The 20,447-nt window shown below is 40.3% G+C and overlaps 1 protein-coding gene across 1 annotated transcript in view; it reads left to right on the top strand.

The window, feature by feature from the left end:
• The first annotated feature begins 3,062 nt into the window (after nt 1-3,062).
• LOC122551052 (TBC1 domain family member 8-like) overlaps nt 3,063-20,447 on the top strand; it is a 97,246-nt gene continuing 79,861 nt past the window's right edge. Inside the window, exon 1 of the mRNA XM_043692695.1 lies at nt 3,063-3,711. Within this exon, the coding sequence (XP_043548630.1) occupies nt 3,585-3,711 (127 nt within the window). The 5' untranslated portion in view covers nt 3,063-3,584. The remainder of the gene's footprint in view (nt 3,712-20,447) is intronic.

Genomic DNA, 20,447 nt, shown 5'->3' with positions numbered 1-20,447 from the left:
GTTCAAATTCAGCCTTGGTACGGGTTGAGTTCAGGTTCAGATTGGTAACTGATGAGCAAAATGCTAGGTATAACATTTCTCACCAAACCCAGAAACATTTATAGTGCCAACGCATAGGAGACAGTCTATGTGTCTGGAAGTCTGGAAGAAGGGCTGCCTGAAGCTTGATTCCAGGGTGTGATTACACAGATTGTTGCTGCAGAATTAGTTGAATGGAGATTGCTGGAAATCTGAAATAAAAACATCTTCCTCTTCCATTGTTCCCCAGCCCCTTCTGCCCTACCCTCACCTCTATGGTTCTGTAGAAGAGGAAATGAACTTAGAATAGACACACGTAAATAGAACTCTGCAGTTCATGGCATGTTACATCTTTTAAAATAACAAGGCAAATAGAAGTACTGCTTTGCACTCAGATTTTGCCAGGGAATATGAATATTGAATGAATGCGTCTTCTCCATATTTCTCCAAAACAAATTGCCATTAATTCACATTTCTGCGCATGACATTACAGCTGACAGTTACCTTGAGGTCTGTTAACCTATTTATGTACTTCAGTTTTTCAATGCTTTTCTTATACATCTATATTGTTAGCAAATCTACACCAAGTCCATCTTATATACCGGGAGTAACAGTGAGCTCAGTTGTCACCCTGGGGACATCACTTCCTCCATCAGAATAAAAGTTAATGGAAGCAAAACACTGCGTATGCTGCAAGTCTAAATTTAAAAATTGGAAATAATAAAAGCAGGTCTGGTAGTATTTGTGGAGAGAAGATAAATAACATTTTAGGTCCATGATCTTTCCAAGACTTAATTGAATGCATTCTAAAAGTCAATATACACATCATCCACTGCATTCCCTTTATTCCTCCAATTGCCTGCTTCTTCAAAAATATATAAAATTCATCAAACATGATTTCCCTTCAATAAATCTACACTATATGTACTTAATGAACCCATGCATTGTCAAATGCTTACTTAATTTTCTTTTTTTTTCTCTTTTTCTGCTTATTTTTTCCCCAGCACCCGTGTTGTGTGTGTGCAGGTGTGAGACACAGTGAGAGACATAAGGTGTATGAATCTTTATTCAATTTCCACCACCAGGAAGAAAGGAAACACCCGAGTGGCCAGTGACAAGCAGTGCCCTTCACAAAAGGCAATGCTGTGTGATCAAATAGTGAAGGGGAGGGCAAGGATTAAATCAAAATAGAGTTGGAGGGGGAAATAGTGCACTCCACTTTAATTTTCTTTCTTATATTGTTGGGTTCTTCTGAGGAAACATAACTGGTTAACCATGTCATTATCACAGGCAGTCACTCGCAGACAAGGATGACCCTCTTCCCCTCTCAGGGTGAGTCCATAGGTGGCTGTACAGATTCATGCAAGTTCTGTTACACTTGGAGCAGAAAGTGGTTGTGGGAAGGGTTGGATGGAATGTTGGTATTGCAGTGCACACCTTTCATTTTTTTCACTTTCCGCTTTTTCCTGACGGCAAGTCTCAAGGCGCGTGATGCCTTCCCAGATGCTCCTCCTCCACTTTGACTGGTCTTGGGCCAGTGATTCCCAGGTGGCTGTGGGAATACCAGACTCCGCCAGTGAGGCCTTGTGGGTATCACTGAAACACTTCCTCTGTTCACCTGGGGCTCACCTGCCATTTTGAAACTGGCAGTAGAGCATCTGCTTGGGGAGTCTTGTGTCGGTCATGTGGATGGCATGTCCAGCCCATCGCAGTCAATCAAGGACGGCCAGTGCATCGACACTGGGGATGTTGACCTGGTTGAGGACGTTCGTGTTGGTGCATCTTTCTTCCCAGCAGATTTGCTGGATCTTGCGCAGGGAGCATTGGTGGTACTGCTCCAGCATCTCGAAGTGTCTGCTGTAGAAATGTATTTTATATTTCATTGGTGCAATGGGACACAAAAATCTTACCTTATAGGCATTAGGGCTTCTTACTGCTCTAATTGTAGACATTTGCAGTTCTATCCATATTTGTGACAGAGAAAGTAGTGTGGGTGAGCACAGAGTTCTTCATTTGCAACTTCTTAAATTGCCTGACATCCCTTTGTTGGTTATATTCCAACAGAGAAAGTTCCATTGGAATTCCATTGATGTGATTAAGGAGTGGAAGACAAAATGCATGGTTACCTCAAAATGCCAGCAGGAATAATGAAAACAAGTATTAAGAGGTGGCAAAAATAACATTAACATTATTTTAGACATTGTGTGTTTATTTCCACTGCTTAGCAACCTTGACCATATCTGATGTGCCCCAAATTACTTAAGGACATAAAACTATTCTCTAAGGGAACATTACCTTTTATAGATAATATAGCACTCTCTTCTCCTGCATTCCACACTGTTTTATGGCTGTTTTCAATTCATGCATCTCAATTTTAGCTTCCAATATTTTGTAGAGATTGTTTCTTTTGTAGAATCTTCAATATCCACTTGAACCAGCAGATGGAGCTTGGTTAAGAAGTACTATTTATGAATGTCTTTAGTGGTGACGGGTTACGTTCACTGGGGCATTCAAGTTGCTTAATATCACAATCTTTTTAATGCAGTCTGTAGTCAGGAATCATGGATAGTGATGTTAGAAGCTCCACCATTCTTGACTCAGGAGGAATCTCTCTTATACTGCCTGCCTGCACGTGTGAAAGATTTGATGGTTGTTACACAACCTTGGGTCTTCTAATTCTGGGCTGAGACTCAAACCCAGAGCATTTCGTTGAGAAGCTACCAACTGTTCCACAAGACCTCCTTCTGGGCCATGTATTGGTGTTTGAATGGACGCCTTCTGATACATAGCCCAGTGTGCTACCAACTTAGCTACCAACTGAATCAAACGAAACCTTATTGGTGCTGCTTCAATTATGACGGCTCTCCACAATCATTCTTGGAATACACTATCATAGAATAACAATTGTTTGAATGTTATGGGTTTCAGCAGTTCAGAAAACATTAACTATATATTTTGTACATTATAGGTTTGGTATCAAACATCAGAATTCATGACGAGTTTCTCGTGAGTATGGGACAGTGGTTTACGATGAAACTTAAAACCACAGGCATATCTCAACATGACAAGGTTCAAAGGAATGTTTCTACGATACAACCAGAAAATACAATGCATTCTATTTAATTTCGTTTCCTTCTATGGGCAAGACCAATTGGAACTGTAGCATCAAATGTAACCTTTGGAACCCGGCGCTGTTTACCCCGTGTTAATTCACATGTTTACAGCAATGAATTTCATGCCTTTCGTCAGAATACATTACGAATTCACTGAAGACAGAAAATAAGCACCCCGAAGCTCTGCATGGTCGCAAATTTGGGGTGGGACTTCCTCCATTAGAACCGGAAGACTCAAAACCGAGTGAAATCCGGAAATTGGAGGTGAAATATGAGCATAGAGTGCGTGCGAGTCCCGGGAAGGTGTATAGTGAGGCTCGGTACAGGTGGAGAGAAACAGTGTTTGCTGCCACAACAGCCCATTGCAGAGGGTGGCGTTTAGCTGAGGACGACTGGGGTGGAGGGAAGAAATCTGTAGATATCAATTTCTAATGTTGGCGTGAGCTTTTCATTATGTGGCTCAAGCCTGAAGAGGTGCTGCTGAAAAATGCTCTCAAGCTGTGGGTGACGGAGAAATCTAATGCCTACTTCATCTTGCAGCGCAGAAGGAGACAAGGAGACAGCGGTGGGAAACTGTCTGGTGAGAGGCTGGGAATTGGGAGAACAAATCCTCTACTGAATCTGGCGTTTCTGTCCATGTCTGGATTAATGTCTTGAGGCAGATGGTATTGGTATCAGACTTGGCTGGCAGTGAGTCCCACTGTGCTTTGTTTGGTGACAATTATGCGCTTGTTGAACTTTTACCAGTGGCTTATCTAGGCTAATTATTAATTTTGTTTTGTTGAAGTACATGTAGTTCCTCAGGTCGTTTATTATTTGTTTAAATTTATTGTTTTTTTTCTAACGTTGTTCCCTTGTCTGCAGAGCTGTACTTACTGTTCGGGTTGGTGTGTGGGGAGGACCACCTACTGACTGAACTCCCAACACTGACCTGAATGTAACCCATGGCCACAACTCACCTGCCAGCTCGCAGCTCTTCCTATGCTATTCTGTGCAGTGCTGGCTTACATTATACTCGGGTAATAGCAGCCAGGGTTTTAATACAGGCATTTATCCCTGAAACACGATAGTGATTGGCACCCTTTCACAGACTTCTGTTGCTAACCTGCGTTGTAAATCCTATACAAAGATGTATTTTTGCTTATTGGTGGACAGCTGCCACAGTGCCTTATTTCTGTTTGGTGTGGTTCCCAGAATGTGTCCAGTCCTGTCTTCCTTCAGTTGCCTGGAGGGCTCCTGAAATTGTATCTGATTTGAAAATTAAATACCATTGGGATGTGAACTGAAAGAATTTATTCTATTGCATTGTCTGTTGGAAGGTTGTTGCTGGATTACTCTAAGATGTGGGCTACAGTGATTACATGTACTAATTCAAGGTATGAACAACTGTAATGGATTTAGAAATTTTTGTGTTTTTATAAACTTACCTAATTTTGCAAATTAAATATATTACCATTTTTAGTGTTTGGACATGATTTACATTTTGATTTAAGTGGACGGACATGCATTGATAGAATTGAATTTTGGATTATGAGTAATAGCTATTGTTTGGTAGTATAATAACAAAATGATATTTGGGATCTTATTGATTGAATGGCTGGTTCTGTTGTGTATCGAAGGGATAGAGTGAATATGCATGTAAGAGGAATCTTGCATCTTGATAAAAACTTCCACACACCCCCTCCCCACCCCCACCCACCAAAAGAAGTTGAAGTGCTTGTTTGTTGAGATTGTCATATGTCTTCATTCGGAAGGAGATTAATCCTGCCCTTTGAAGTTATGAGACAAAAAAACTGCAGATGCTGGAATCCAAGGTAGACAAACAGGAGGCTAGAAAAACACAGCAAGCTGAAGAAGAGTCCTGAAGAAGGGTTACACCTGAACCATTGACCTCTCCACCTCCTGATGCTGCCTGGCTTGCTGTGTTTTTCCAGTCTCCTACTTGTCCACCTTTTGAAGTTATGACCCCATGATCAACCTCTTCTCAGTAATGCTGGTGAATCTGGTGTCACTTCTCACATCCTTTCCCATAATTCTGCAATGGAACATGTCCTTAATTGGCTATATACCCCACTATAGGACTGAACTGGCCTTGTTCAATGTCCTTTGTTCCTGGAAGCATTAAAACCATGTCTTCTCATCTTTCTGTCAGCAGTCTTTGATGTGGGATTACAGTGTTGTCCTGCACTGCCTCTCCTCTCTTTCCAGCTATGTGTGACTTCCCTTGCCTAGAGTAATTCTTGCCTTTTTCAGTTGGAGAAGATAATATTCTGTATTGGCTTCTTCTCACCCTTGTATTATTAGCTTTGTAATCCTTTGATCTGTTAATGTCCACTCTTATTTCTCAACTATTTCTGCTATTTATCTGAAATTCCAGCTGCCAATTTGATGGAGTACACTGACCTTTGGCTGTACTGGGCTTTCCAACTGTGCCACTGCCTGTTGTCTAACTACTTGTCTGGTAGCTGGGTTAAACTGAAACTTCCTCCAATCAGACATTAGGAGGACCAGGAAAAACTCCACAGATTCAACTCTGCCTTCCTGCCTGTTGTGTCAGGCTAAACCAGAATATTTCCAACTTTGGCATTTTATTTGTCCTTGATCAAAGTTCCCTATCTGATATCCACCTCTGCCCAGCACCCCCCAAATGTTGCAAAGACTGACTACCACCTACATATTATTGCTCTCCTCAGTTCCTGCTTCAGTTCATCAGCTGAAACCTTCATCCTGCCTTTTGTTACCTCCAGACTGCTATTCCTTCTCTCTGTCTCTCTCTCTCAGATTCCACCCTCAATAACTTGAGCTCATCTATGTTGCCCTTATCCTAACTCACAAGGAGTCCTGTTCAGTCATCACCCCTGTGCTCACTGGTTCCTAATCAAGCAATCTTTGGTGTCAAAGTTCCCATTTTTGTACAAAATCTCTGATTTCCATCATGATACAACCGTGGCCTTTCTGTTCCTCCAACTCTGCCTTGGTGTAAGTTTCTCATTTCCCTCACAATTGAAAGTGAAAGTTTTTTTTTGAATGTGGCCTGTTTCTGGAAAATAAACTGAATATATACAGTTGTATGTCACATTGACTTAGCCTCTACCAAACCCCCCAAACTAAATTAGAATGGAATGGGATACTTTGCATTTGGAGCTTACTAATGTCCTCCTTGTGTTCGTATTTGGACTAATTTTGTTTAATATGCACTGAAAGTTGTGCCCTTCTGGCATGCATTACTATTTCTCAAGGTTAACTGTTAACCATGATTTGCGATAACTATTCCATTAGAACACTGCACACGTGTTTAGTCAAATTTACTTGTCGAAACAAAACATTAATATCAACACAAAGCCAGCAAATTATCATGTGCCTTAACTTTGTTTGTACTGTAGAACTAGGTTCCATCTCCAGTTTCAAAAATATACTTATTTCAGTTTGCAATAATTTGAGATTCTTTTAGATTTAATGATTTTTCATTCTTTCCTTTGTTGATCCCTGTGTCCTGTTTGCAAGGTGATCTGATCTGTTTATAGAATGGTAAAATATTTGTTTTGAAGCATAACTGTTGAGCTATATTCCTTTGTTACAAGGTTGTCTCTTTGAGTTAACTCAATGTATCTGCAGCTAAATTAAATCTTGTGATAGACTTCCTAACATCTCTGCCATGAAATGCAAATGTATCAGGAAGATTCATCCAGCTTTTTTGCTTATCTAGATAATATGTTTATTGTTTATTGTTTGCAACTAAGTGAAGGAGAGCTTTTTTTTGACACTTGAAACTTTTAAAAAACAAAACTTCCTGCTTACGTTGATTTACACCGTTTATAAGGAATACATTTACCTGGTTGTGTCTCTGGCATCTCCCTGATGTGAGCTGATCTGCATCTTGCCCTGTCTGCCAATATGTTTTGCTGATAGATTCATCTGGGGAGAATTTGAGCGGATTTCCAAAGACAAAACTACCCTGAATCTGTCATTGTTTCCACCATGGTATATTAACATATTAATTAGTATGAATTGTTCACATTGCTTTTAAGGTAAATGTTGTGACAGTCAAACTATCAATAATTACCAAAATGTTGGTTGTTTTGTGAAGGGGGTTGTTTGAAACGTAGAATTTCTCCTCTAATTATATATTGACCTTTTAAAATAAATGTATTTTTAGAGAGTGAAAGATTCTTGTGGCAAGAGTTGCTTCTGGTAACATTTGGTGTCTTCTCATGAGTTTAGGAGCTTATTTTGTCCTGCAATCCTAACTTTGTACTCTACTGTTCTTTTCCAAGCACAATACTGAATAGTGTCATAAAATCTATATGTAGATTGTTGGGAACATCTAATTCATATGTTTTAATAATTTTATTTTAGATACAGGAAATTAACTAAACTAATGCACTTAAATAGTTGGATTATTTTGCTTTGAGGTTACTCGTGTATGTTTAATGGAATCACAATAGAAGAGATGGTATTTTTGAGACCAGAGCTATATTACCTTAAGAGCTTTCAGTGAACTCCATGACTGTAAACCTCATTGAAAACTTCATTTATTTCATCAGATCAAAGATGAGGGAGACTTAACATAAACATCAACATCTCCCTGAGCTGCGCCATAGTTCCAACGTGCTTCAAGGCTGCTATTATCGTCCGCATGCAGAAGAAATCTTTAGCGTTCTGTCTCAATGACTACCGCTCCGTTGCGCTAACACCCATCATCATGAAGTGTTTTGAGACGCTCATGATGAGGCATATTAAGACTTGCTCCCCCCCTTACTGGACACCCTGCAGTTTGTGTATCATCCCAACTGCTCAACAGAGATGATGCAATTTCCACCACCCTCCATCTGGCCCTCACCCACCTGAAGAAGAACACCTACGTCAGATTACTGTTTATAGACATCAGTTCTGCATTTAACACTGTCGTTCCTCTGCACCTGATTGGAAAGCTGAGTCTGCTGGGCCTAAATACCTCCCTTTGTAACTGGATCCTGGACTTCCTGATCGGGAGACCTCAGTTAGTCCGGATTGAGAACAGCATCTCCAGCACCATCACACTGAGCACAGAGTCCCCCAGGGCTGTGTGCTAAGTCCACTGCTGTTCAACCTGCTGACACTTGACTGTGCAGCGATGCACGGGTCGAATCACATAATGAAGTTCACTGATGGCATGACTGCAGTGGATCTCATCAGCAGGAACGATGAGTCAGCATACAGAGAGGAGGTACAGCAGCTAATGGACTGGTGCAGAGCCAACAATCTGTCTCCAAACATGGACAAAACGAAAGAGACAGTTGTTGACTTCAGGAGGGCACAGGGTGACCACTCTCCACTGAACATTGACGGTTCCCCGGTGGAGATCATGAAGAGCACCAAATTTCTTGGTGTCCACCTGGCAGAGAATCTCACCTGGTTCCTCAACACCAACTCCATTGCCAGGAAATCCCTGCAGCATATCTACTTTCTGCGGAGGCTGAGGAAAGCCCACTTCCCATCGCCCCCCCACCATCCTCACTACATTTTACAGAGGATTCATTGAGAGTACCCTGAGCTGCTGCATCACTGCCTGGTTTGGGATTTGCATAAGACCCTACAACAGATAGTGAGGACAGCTGAGAAGATCATCAGGATCTCTCTTCCCTCCATTACAGACATTTACACCACACGCTGCATCCGAAAGATTAAGAGCATTGTGGAAGACCCCTCACTCAAACTCTCCTCCCTCCTGCTATCTGGCAGAAGATACCGGAGTGTTCGGTCTCTCATGGCCAGACTGTGCAAGTTTCTTCCCCCAAGCCATCAGGCTCCTAAACACTGTATGATTGGACTCTTTTTCGTTTGAAATTCTTTGCACAACTTCAATTGCTGCTAGAACAATGTCTATTAATTATCATTATTTTATTACACTGTAATTTGCATGTTTTGCACTTCTTATGCACTTTATGCTGCCTTTTGTATGATCGTGTAGTTCGTGCTGTCCATTTAGCACCTTGGTCCGGGAGGAACGCTGTCTTTTTTTTACTGTATCAGTTGCATATGATAGAAATGACAAATAAAAGCTACTCTACTAAAGGTCAAGTTAAGGACAGCTTGGAGCAGGCTATATTGTCAGGAGCTGAAAGACATTTCAGAAGGTTTTCTGTTTTCAATATGTTTGCTGGGAGAAGTTAGTTATATCTTTTAAAACTAAGAGAATGTTGCTGGCAGACTTCAATGTTAGGGCAGGAAAAATAGAGGTACTTGGATGCCATTGAGCATTCAGTGCAGCTGAGATTGGGAGTGAGTCGAGGAAACTCACAAGCAATTTTTGCTTGGTGTAAGAAATCTTGGCGTGTTGCAGAGCCCTAGGATTCTGTCACCTGGGTGAACCTAGTTGTCTGTGAATGAGCTGAAACTAGGCCGTGTGTTGATGCAGGAGTTCAGTCTCAGAATTCTGTGGAATGCAATCTTGGAAGAAATGAACATACCAAGATGTGTTCAGTCATTGCAACTGTCCAGTTTTTGAGGGCATTTCAAGGCCAAATCTTAGAGCAAAGTAGTGGAATCTCTCGTAAGGATGACAAAATGTTCATGAGTTTTCGTGACTCACAGTCACTGTGGAGAGTTTGCTAAGAAGTATGTACGATCTGTCTATAAACCGCATTAACTGTTTGATATAGTCTAGGGAGTGTTTGACTGCTTTTTCTTGTTAATTCTGGTTGTTGAAAGTACAGGAAGTGTGTATAGTAATGATAGATGGTATTACTTTTTTTAACCTTGCATTGTGAATGATGATTTTTGCTTGTCACTTTCTTTGCTCAGCAAGTACCTGTGATCTCAAACTTTTGTCTGAACAAAGGCTGTCTTTTTTGATGGCTATGTGCTCCTTGGTGAATCTGATCTGCAGAGTTTTACCCACAACAGAGTTAACTGCTGGGTTTAGAAGTGACACTTCTTAGAATTACACAATGTGTCCATCAATATATGTTGATTAAAATGCCAAAATATGAAATCTGTAAAGACCCTATGCGGGATGGTGTGGTGGTGGGGGGGGGGGGGGCAGTGAGGACTGTAGATACTGGAGATTAGTGGTGCTAGAAAAGTATAGTGGGTCAGGCAGCATCAGAAGAGCAGGAGAATCGACACTTCGAGCATAAGCTCTTCTCCTGCTCCTCAGATGCTGCCTGGCCCGCTGCACTTTTCCAGCACCACACTCAAAGACCCTATATGGTCATCTTTAAAAGTAACCTGCTTACATTAATTAGATTTCAAAGAATAATGTAAGATGTTATTTGGTAGTACGGAACTTAAGAATTACTTGAAAAAGGACACATTTTTCTTAGTGTTTTTCATCTTGTACTTATCAGGCAAAGATAATAAAAATCAAAATAAAGGGAAAACAAAGTGTATACTGAATGAGAGGAGAGTGGTTGGCAAGCAGACTCTGATAGGGAGAGGTGTTGCCATGGAGAATGCACCAGTTAATGGTGTCTGGTTGCCTGCCAAGCTTTGTTTAAATTTTAAACCCAGCAGTTGACATTTTTTAATTTAAAAAAGCCAGTGGCTGAACACAGACACTCACTTGGTCTGACTAAGACTCTGCAGTTACAACATTTCCTTCCTCATTTTTGTATTTCAAACCCTCTAGAGGATAAATAGCAACATTCCCTGAGCTTTTCTGATTTATTTATTCTCTCTGTGCAGTACTTTTAGTGGTTTGTTTCTGTGAACTCCCAACTCCTTAACTGATTAGTCTCTTGCTGTTAAGATATTACAATTGGGTCCTTCTATGATCAAAAGTAGATAACCTTGCATTTGCCCTTGTTGAACTGCATCTTGCACATTTTTTGACTGCTCACATAGCCTATCCCCTTATGTAATTTCTCTCTCTCTGTATGTAACTTGTGCTTCCCATCATCTGAAAGTTTAGATATAAAGCTCTCTTTTTGTTTCTTCATTCAGGTCATTCATAAGCTATAGCCCCAGTATAGTGTCTCGAGGACAAAAACAACTAATAACACACCCTAAAATGTTTCTTGTCTCCTATCTCTCAATCAATCTCAAAACCTATGTCACAGAATCATATCTAATTTTGTATTGAACTTAATTTCACAACTGGAAGCCTGAAAAGATAATTATAGAAATTCAACTTGATTAGTCAGACATAATTAGCCACTCAAATTTCATACAGTTTCTTGTCAAAGTGATCTTCATATTGTCTTCAAGAAATTTCTCTAGTACTTTGACTAGTTCTGACTTCAGAATCATTATTGTTATGGACAGATTGTGAGTGGGGTTTTATTTTTAAAAGGTCCCTAAGCTCACCACCTACCTACCAATAGAATGTTTTCCCCTTTCACATCATCTTGTAGGATGGGCATAACTTGTGTAAAAGGTTTTTTTTCTTGGAGACAATCTGTTTCTTGCAGATTATAATACAATAGTTAGTATTCTGACCCAGGAGTGTTGAGTGATGGATGATGACACCTGAGAAGTTTCTGGAAAGCTATATCTAAATCCAGTTATCTCTGGGAAGTGTTTTAATATATCTTTAATAGTCACCTAAATTTGTAATTTTTTTGAATTCTGTTCATTGTTTTCTGTATTTCAGTATTTCAGCTCCACTGTGCTCCTCCAGTTCTCTCCTACATTTACAACATTTACAAGACTTTTGGATAAATACATGAATAAGAAATGTTTGAAGGGATATGGGCCAAGCACTGGCAGTTGGGGCTAGTTTAGTTTGGGATTATAGTCGGCATAGACTCATTGGACAGATGGTCTTGTTTCCGTGCTGTGAGACTCTAACACAGATGCCTGCCACCTATTTCACAGCATACAAAAGCTTCCTGAAAACTTCATTCCCATTCCAAACTCCCTTTTTAATGTGTTCACTTCCCTTCATAAAATGCAGTCTTTTGTCAGAGGGAGATATTGTGGTTCTGTGTTTGTAGTTCTATGTTTGCATAACACAAACTTACCAGTCTCACATCAGTACCAGTAAACTAAACGTAGGTCCTGTTTGTTTGAAGGTATGTAGCAGGATTGCTTAGCAGATAGATTCACTGTAAAGGTTTGATAACTATTGTTATAAATAAGCACACCTGCAACCCCCTCGTTAGATGCTGCAAGTTAACTGTGCAAATGGTTGCTGGTCACATTCTACAACTGCTTACTTGTTCATGAGCATATCCCTTTTTACAGTGATCACAACAAAAAAACTCTGGATTGATTATATTTATGGCATGCAGGAACAGGTACAAATCGCCAACCAGATTTGATTTGGTCTGACACTCAGCAGTTGTCAGAAGTTTATAATTTTGTAGTTAGAATAAGTTACTCAGATTTTAGTGCTGTCAGCAACAAAAGTTAATTGGGACACTGTTTCAAGTTCATGGACTAAAGACATGGTAAAACATTCGGTGCATCAAAAAATACTTAATTAGAAAGGCTGTTCTCACAAAGATGGCCACCACTTACTGCTGTGCAAGTTCCCACAAGCAGTGATGTTAGGATTAGATACCTTGAAATGATGCTGATTTGAGAGACAAAATGATCTGGATAACATGGATTATTCTCTTGCAGTTTGCAGTAGTGCCCTGCGATCATTGCAACCATCTGAGAAAACAGATGGTTATAACAGTGCACTGTAGGTAATGAAGACTTGAAATCACAGTTTGAGTACTGGCCCTAAAAAAGTGTTCTGAATCAATTTGAAGCATGTGCATGTAATTTTGTCTTCTTTAAGCAGTGTTTCAGCTTTAGCTGAGTTTTAATGATTTGTTTAATTTGATATTCACGGTTACCATTTTGTTCTGCAGTTTATGCAAATAAGGATGTGGAGTGTTACCCAAGACATAAATTATGTTATAGCTACAGTTTAGGTCAGTGGTCTAGATTGGGGTCTGGGTGGGTGGGTCAGGAGATTGGGGAGAGAATGAGGCAGAAAAAAAGACAGCTTCTTAGCAAATATTGCCCTTAACAGATGATCATTGTAATCATGCTGTTTCGCTTTATGAAGAAATCTGGTAGTCAGCTTGATCTGATTTAGCTGTTACCATCGCAGTAGAGGAATAAGGATTGGCAATTCAGTCACACGAGTCTATTTTGCCACTGATCTATTTTCCAGCTTTTAGTTCCAGGTTTCAAAGCCTTACTGTTTTGCAAAATCTTTCCCTGGTGGTGAGGTTGAACCAGATATTTTGTAATCTTGGTGTCATATTTGACCCTAAGACAAGCTTTTGTCCACACACCCACAGCATTACTAAAACCACCTGTTTTCTCCTTTGTAACATAGCCTGACTCTTGTCCCCGCCTCAGTTTAGCTGGTGTCAAACTCCTCATCCATGCTTTGATTCCTGGTTGGTATTATATGTTCTAGTGTCTGTAACTTGAGATCACCCAAAGTTGTGCAGCCCATTCCTGCCTTGAACCAAGTTCCATTCATCAATGACTGCTGCACCCACTGACCTGCACTGGCTCCTGTTCAGTCTACACTCAGGTTTACAATTCACATCCTTGTTTTTGAATCCCTCTAGACTCATCTTTTGATCTAATCTCTACAATTCCAGCCCTGCAGTGTTCCGAGGGTATGTGCTTCTTTAACTCTGGGCTTTAGAATGTCCCTGATCATCATTGGTTCTCCTTTGGTTGTTGTGTCTTCAGCTGCCAAGACCTTATGCACTGAAAGTCCTCCCACTAAGCCTTTTATTTTGTCAAAAAATTATATTCCTTAAAGTCCACCTATTTTGACAAAATGTTGTCCATCTGCTTTATTATCTCTGTGATTCAATGTTAAATTTTGTCCTGTGGTGCTGCTTATGTGAGAGGAGTTGTGCATGTAAATTTGTTGATGAATACAAAGTCTTCAAAACCCCTGGTGTCTTTATGACCGGTCTACTCTTGACCATTCAAGTTCCAGTATATTGGCGTGGGTCCTTTACTAGCAGCGTTCTGCCATGTGTGGTATTTGACTGGAAATTTCAGACTTGTGATGTGCAGAGTTATACTGCAGACTGCTTTGTGGATGCTTTGTTCACTGACGCTTGAACAGTTAGATTAGATGGCTGGGCTCCTGCCTGAAAAGTCGATTTTCCTGCTCTTCGGATGCTGCCTGACCTGCTGTGTTTTTTCAGCAGCACTCTAATCTTGACCTTGATCTTGTGTTAATTGTCTACCTGCTGTATTTCTCTGTAATTTTCAAATACGCACTGTGTTTTCAAACTCTATATCACCTGCAAATCTTCCTTTCTAGTTTGATTCATTAATTAATTATCCATCCTTCCTGACTGTCACCTCTCTACCCATGCTCCGATACATCCTGTTCTATGTACAGTATTTTCATTTTGGCCAATGAGTCTTATTAAGGTATTGAATGCCTTCTGGAAGCGCACATTGATCAGCTATAAATGTGATAAACTTGGGAGTTTTGCTTTTATTAAAATAATGAGTACCCCTGTAAGTGATTTGACCTGTAGTGCTGCTTATTTCACAAAGTGACATGCAACTTTTTTTAAAATCAGGGTAATTAATGGTAACCTCTAATTCTATGCCAGTTTATACAATCATGAAGCTATATTTAATTTTCACTTCCGACTGTATGAACCAGGCTCATTTCAGTTCGGCTGCCATCAGGGAAGATCGTGATTCCAGAAGCAAATTGTGATCCATGGAAAAGTGAGCCATGACTCTGTGGAGGCCCATAAATTTACATTCAATTGTATAGTATTTTCTGCACATCTGAGTACCCAAGTGTATTAATAAAGCAGCATGTTATATCAGCCTTTAACTTTAGCCAAAAAGTATTTGAACAGTGTTGTCACAAGCCATGGAACTATTTTTTTCCCCATACTTTCTGCCTTACTTTAGGGCATTGTGCCAAATCCCTCTTATAAAGACCTGTTATAATTTTTCTTCGAGTTCTGGCAGCACCTGTGGAAAATACTACCTGCTGCATATTAGTCGTACTTTAAAGTATTCCACAATTAATTTCACTGGTCACCTTTCTAAGTGGTATAATGTTCAATTATTACACTTGTTAACCATTGGAAATGGCTTACTTGCCTCCTTTGGAAGGTTCTGCATCAGCTCCCACTGTAAGACAATGATCTTATGATTTCTTTAGCTGAAGTTTGGTGCTACATTGCCCATTATAATGCCATGCTCCAACTTGTTCTTGTCTTTAGGTCCAGGGCAAAAATATTACTTTATGAAAGGAGTGTTCAAAGATCTACATTGGGAGGTTTATCAAGACCCAAATGTGTCCATTTGGCATCTGTCCATTAGAGCACTCTTCACTATTTAGAGATAGTGTCTCAACCACACAAATCAGAAAGATTTAGCATTCATGGGCCTATCTAATGAACCAATAGCATTGTATCACTTATTTGTTTAGACGTGGAATCTACTTTTGACAGAAGTACTGACTGACACTTTAAAATACACCATTTGCTTGGTCTAGAATTGCTCTGCTATGGTTCCTTTCAGATTGTGTACAGAAGACATTTATATTACACGTCCACCTAAAGTTGCCAACCTTCTCGGAATGGATGGGAGATTATTGGTTTTGCACTCGATCTCCAGATGACTATTAAAAGCAGTCTGGGACTTTGAACACTATAGTGTTCATTAACTGACTCAACTGCGTGCACAGAGTTCAGTTCATTTTATAATTGATTTCTGATCACAGGCAACACTTCTGCAAAAGAGCAGCATGATGATACAAAATGTTTATTGCAGTGCTCTCCATGCTCACAAACATCAATTCCTGCTGCCCTTTGATTCTGAATAAGGATGGGGACCTTTACTTGTCTTAATATGGGACAGTAGTAGTGTAAAGAGCAGAGAGTGGCAAGAATTCTAAAACGTTCAGGGAAGTTTTCTTGATTGTATGTTTGTAGCCCAGTGAGGAAGGAGCATTGCTGGATCTGTGTCTGGGGGGATAAGGTGGGTGAAATGAATTGGGTGGCAGTCGGGGAACTTTTAAAGAACAGTGATCATAAAGTAAAGCTGAGTTTATCTAAAGACGATGAAAAATTGGAGGAGTCCCAACATGCATGGAATGAGAACAAATCAGGCCTAGGTATGTTGAAATTCAAGATTCAGGTAACAGAAGAATAGGACACTGGTCCAGTACAGATGAAGGACATTTTCACAAAAAAGCAAATCTGAGCTCCCAAGGTGGCAAAAGAGAGGACAAGCTATTTTCTTTTTTTATAAATGTTGACTGTGACCAATGTCAGGTTTATAATACAAGTGAGAATTGAGCTAAATATAGAAAATTTTGTAGGATGCGATAAAGCAAATCAGAAAATTTGAGAAGAGCCTAGCAACTGAAATGAGAGTCCAAAATTCATTTTGTAGGCATGGATGCATGGAGGCAGTCACCATGACAAAGATATTAAATGAGCTGTCTTTAACAAGGAAGATGATGCTTCCAAGTTACAGGGAAAGGAGGCAGTTTAGGTACTGGATAAGTTAAAATTGATGTTGAGCAAAAAGCCGACTGGACTTCACATCGCCAAAACCAAAGATGCTGAAGGAACGAAGTGTATAAACTGGAGACGCACTGAAGACAATCTTTCAATCATCTTTGGGTGTAAGAGAGGTGCCAAAGCATTGGAGAATTGCAAATATTACATCCCTTGTTCAAAAGTAGTGCAAGGGTAAATCTATTAACTAGAAACCAGTCAACTTAATTTGACCTCTGTGGTATGAAAGCCTTGACTACCAATGTTTGGAGCAAAATTGTGTCACTCAGACAAATATAATTCATATAACAAAAGCTTGCATGGATTTGTTAAAGGCTGATCAGTTTAACTAACATGAATTTTTTGTTCAGTTTATTAAGGTTAAAACATGGTGTATGTGGATTTTCAAAAGGACATTTGATAAAAGCCCATTTTGTAGTAAAGTGTGAACTATAGCAGTACTCTTGTCAAACATCCTGACTATGTGCACTAGGCACTCTGTCATGTAATCTCAACATTCCTGCATTTTGACAAGTTGTGACCCGGCTCAGAAAAGCTATAACTTGCAAGAAAAAGCCAGTTGACTTCTTAATTTTGAATTAGTTAACTGTATCTTTTTAATTGATGTGTAATTTGACTGCTTGCTAAAAGAAATAAAAATACTAGTTGCGAATGACAAGGAGGTTTGCTCAAAAGAGGGGGGCCAATTTCTCCTATTCACCTGGCAGTAACAATTGCAGTAAAACATACCCAATTGCCATCAGACTAGTTCTCTGTTACTGCACTAAGGTAGCTACATCTGGTGATAGAAACATAGAAAATAGGAGCAGGAGAAGGACTTTTGGCCTGATGATACTCCTCTACCATTCATGGTGGCTCAGTGGTTAGCACTACTGCCTCACAGCACCAGGGACCTGGGTTCGATTCCCGCCTCAGGCGACTGACTGTGTGGAGTTTGCACATTCTCCCTGAGTCTGCGTGGGTATCCACTGGGTGCTCTGGTTTTCTCCCACTGTCCGAAGATGTGCAGGTTAGGTGAATTGGCAATGCTAAATTGCCCATAGAGTTAGGTGCATTAGTCAAGGGGAAATATGGGGAATGGGTCTGGGTGGGTTACTTTCGGAGGGTCGTTGTGGACTTGTTGGGCTGAAGGGCCTGTTTCCACACTGTAGGGTATCTAATCTGATCAACATGATAATGGATGGTTCTCTATCTCAATGTCATTTTCTCCCCATATCCTTTAAGAACTTTTAACTTCTAGAAAACTATCTATTGCCTGTCCTTAAGTTTGAATACCCTTAGGTGTTCAGTTCTCAGCCTTGGTCAAATTGCAGCTGTGCCTATGATCTCACAATCATATCTTACCTGTTTACAACTATTTGTGCAGCTAATATGTCTTCACTATTGTCAATGTTCCATGCATTCAAATATGGTACCTTTTCAGACTTGTCACTTTAATGTTGCAGAAAAAAAAATGTGCAATGCTGATCCCATTTGCTGCTAGACACTGTTTCCTCTGCCTTTCACCTTTGCCTTCCACTTTTCATTTCCATCATTGTTTCCTCAACCTTATCTCTCCTTTCAGGTTCCTGTTCCCCTGCTACTCCCCCACTGTACAAGCAAACACTGCTTTTGGGGATATTAGTCCCAGTCATGCTGAGGTGCAAGCTATCCAGCTTGTACAAGGGCCATCTTCCTCTGACAGAAGTGGGTACTGCAGATGCTGGAGATCACAGTCAAGATTAGAGTGGTGCAGGAGAAGCACAGCATCCGAGCAGCAGGAAAAATCGACGTTTCGGGCAAAAGTATCTAGATGAAACTTCAATTTTCTTTTTCACCCCTGTACTTCGGATGCTGCCATCTTCCTCCGAATCAGTCTCAATGCCTCAAGAATCTAAATCTCTTCAGCCACGCATTCATTTGGTTTATTTTCCTATTCCTGATCTCCTCGCAATGTGGCTGTGGAAGTAATCCTGAGATTACAACCTTTTGAGGTCCTACCTTTTGAATTTCTTTCTTAACTCCCTATTTTGTATTTGCAGGATCCCATATCTTTTTTTTTGCCGATATCTTTGGTACTGAAATGGACCACGACCTCTGCTCGTTCTGCCTTTCCCTTTAGAACGTCCCGCAGCTGCTCGGTGACCTCCTTGATCCTGGGATTAAGGAAGAAAGTTAGTGGCTGCAGAAATGTCTGTTCTGCTGTATGCTAGGGAGGCAATGTCCCACATTGTCAGGGGGATACTTTGTTAATGGCCTTCCCTCTGTCATAAAGTCACCAGTGACGATGTGCAATAATCATCGACGATGCTCAGCACCATTTGAGATTCCTCAAATAATGAAGCAATCCATGTCCAAATGCATTAAGACCTGGAAAATATTTAGGCTTGGGCTGATAAGTGGCAAGCAACATTTTGTGCCAGACAAATATCAGGTAATGACCACTTTCAACAAGTGAGAATTTGAAAATTATCCCTTGACATTCATTGTTATTAACATTGCTGAATTCCCCCACCCATCAAAAAGTAGTGCTTTGTTGAGAATTTGCAACAGAAGAAATTATGCTAAGAGGCATTTTTTTTAATGCAGGTAGTTCTTCTGGTTGCGTTTTTCTGCAACTCCACATTATTGAAAATTCACGCTTTAGAAACAGCACTTAAAATATTGGTGATATAATCTCATTACAGCCAACACATGTTTTAAAAGTTCACGCTTTAGAAATAGTGTTACCAATTTGTCAATCGTGTTACAGCGAATTTGTGTTAACGAAATGTGCGTTATAGCAGAATCAACTGTAAATGTACATCAAATGGAGAAAGTTCCATTCTCCTGCACTAAGTGATTAAGTCCCTTAGATATTTTGAGTCTATCAATCTATACTGCACTTATGTAAAATGATAAAATTTAACATTCAGTGCTTGGATTCTAAGAATCAGCTCACGGACTCTGATCAGCCAGATTTCAATTTAAAATCTGATGCGAAAGCAAACCTTTAATGTTTTCCTAGATTAGATTACTTACAGTGTGGAAACAGGCCCTTCGGCCCAACAAGTCGAAGCGCAACCCACCCAGACCCATTCCCCTACAATTACCCCTTCACCCAGCACTACAGGCAATTTATCATGGTCAATTCACCTAATCTGCATATTTTTGGACTGTGGGAGGAAACCGGAGCACCGGGAGGAAACCCACGCAGACACGGGGAGAATGTGCAAACTCTACACAGTCAGTTGCTTGAGGCGGGAATTGAACCCGGGTCTTTGACGCTGAGAGGCAGCGGTGCTAACCACTGTGCCACCATGTTGCTTGACTTAGAAACAGCTCACACTTCTGAAACAGTCATGGGTTTTAAGGCACACTTTAGGCATTTGAACATTAAAGCACAGCTAATGATTCCATTGCATTACTTGAACTGTGAGGTGCTGTCTCCCAGAGGAGTTGTTAATCTGTCTTCTCTCTGAAGTAGAAAAACATTTAATCTCATCCATGAGTGAGCAGATGAGTTCCCCAATGTCCTGATCAATACTTATCTCTCCATGAACTCTACAGAAATAGATGGACTGGGTGTTGCCATGTTGTAATCTGACATGCCTGTGCACAAATCAACTGCTGTGTTTTCTACATTGTACAATAACAGCTAAGCTTCAACTGTACTTTAGCTGTGCAGCACAGTCAATGTACTTTGGCTGTACAGAGGTCCTACATAAGCTCTGAATCTCACTTGGCATTTCCACTATTAGCTCTGCTTTTTACTAATATTTAGATTTTATGGGTGAGCTTTTCTGAAGAAAATACATGCTTGTGGACAACAGAAACAGCGACAGCCAAATGCCACAACAGGATGATTCCTGTTCAGTGTTCAGTTCTTCCCTACGATTTGTGCTGT

This window comes from Chiloscyllium plagiosum, chromosome 6, assembly GCF_004010195.1.
Source record: "Chiloscyllium plagiosum isolate BGI_BamShark_2017 chromosome 6, ASM401019v2, whole genome shotgun sequence".
Classification (NCBI taxonomy): domain Eukaryota; kingdom Metazoa; phylum Chordata; class Chondrichthyes; order Orectolobiformes; family Hemiscylliidae; genus Chiloscyllium; species Chiloscyllium plagiosum.
Note: the sequence above shows the minus strand (reverse complement) of the source record. Positions and strands in the feature narration are given on the sequence as shown.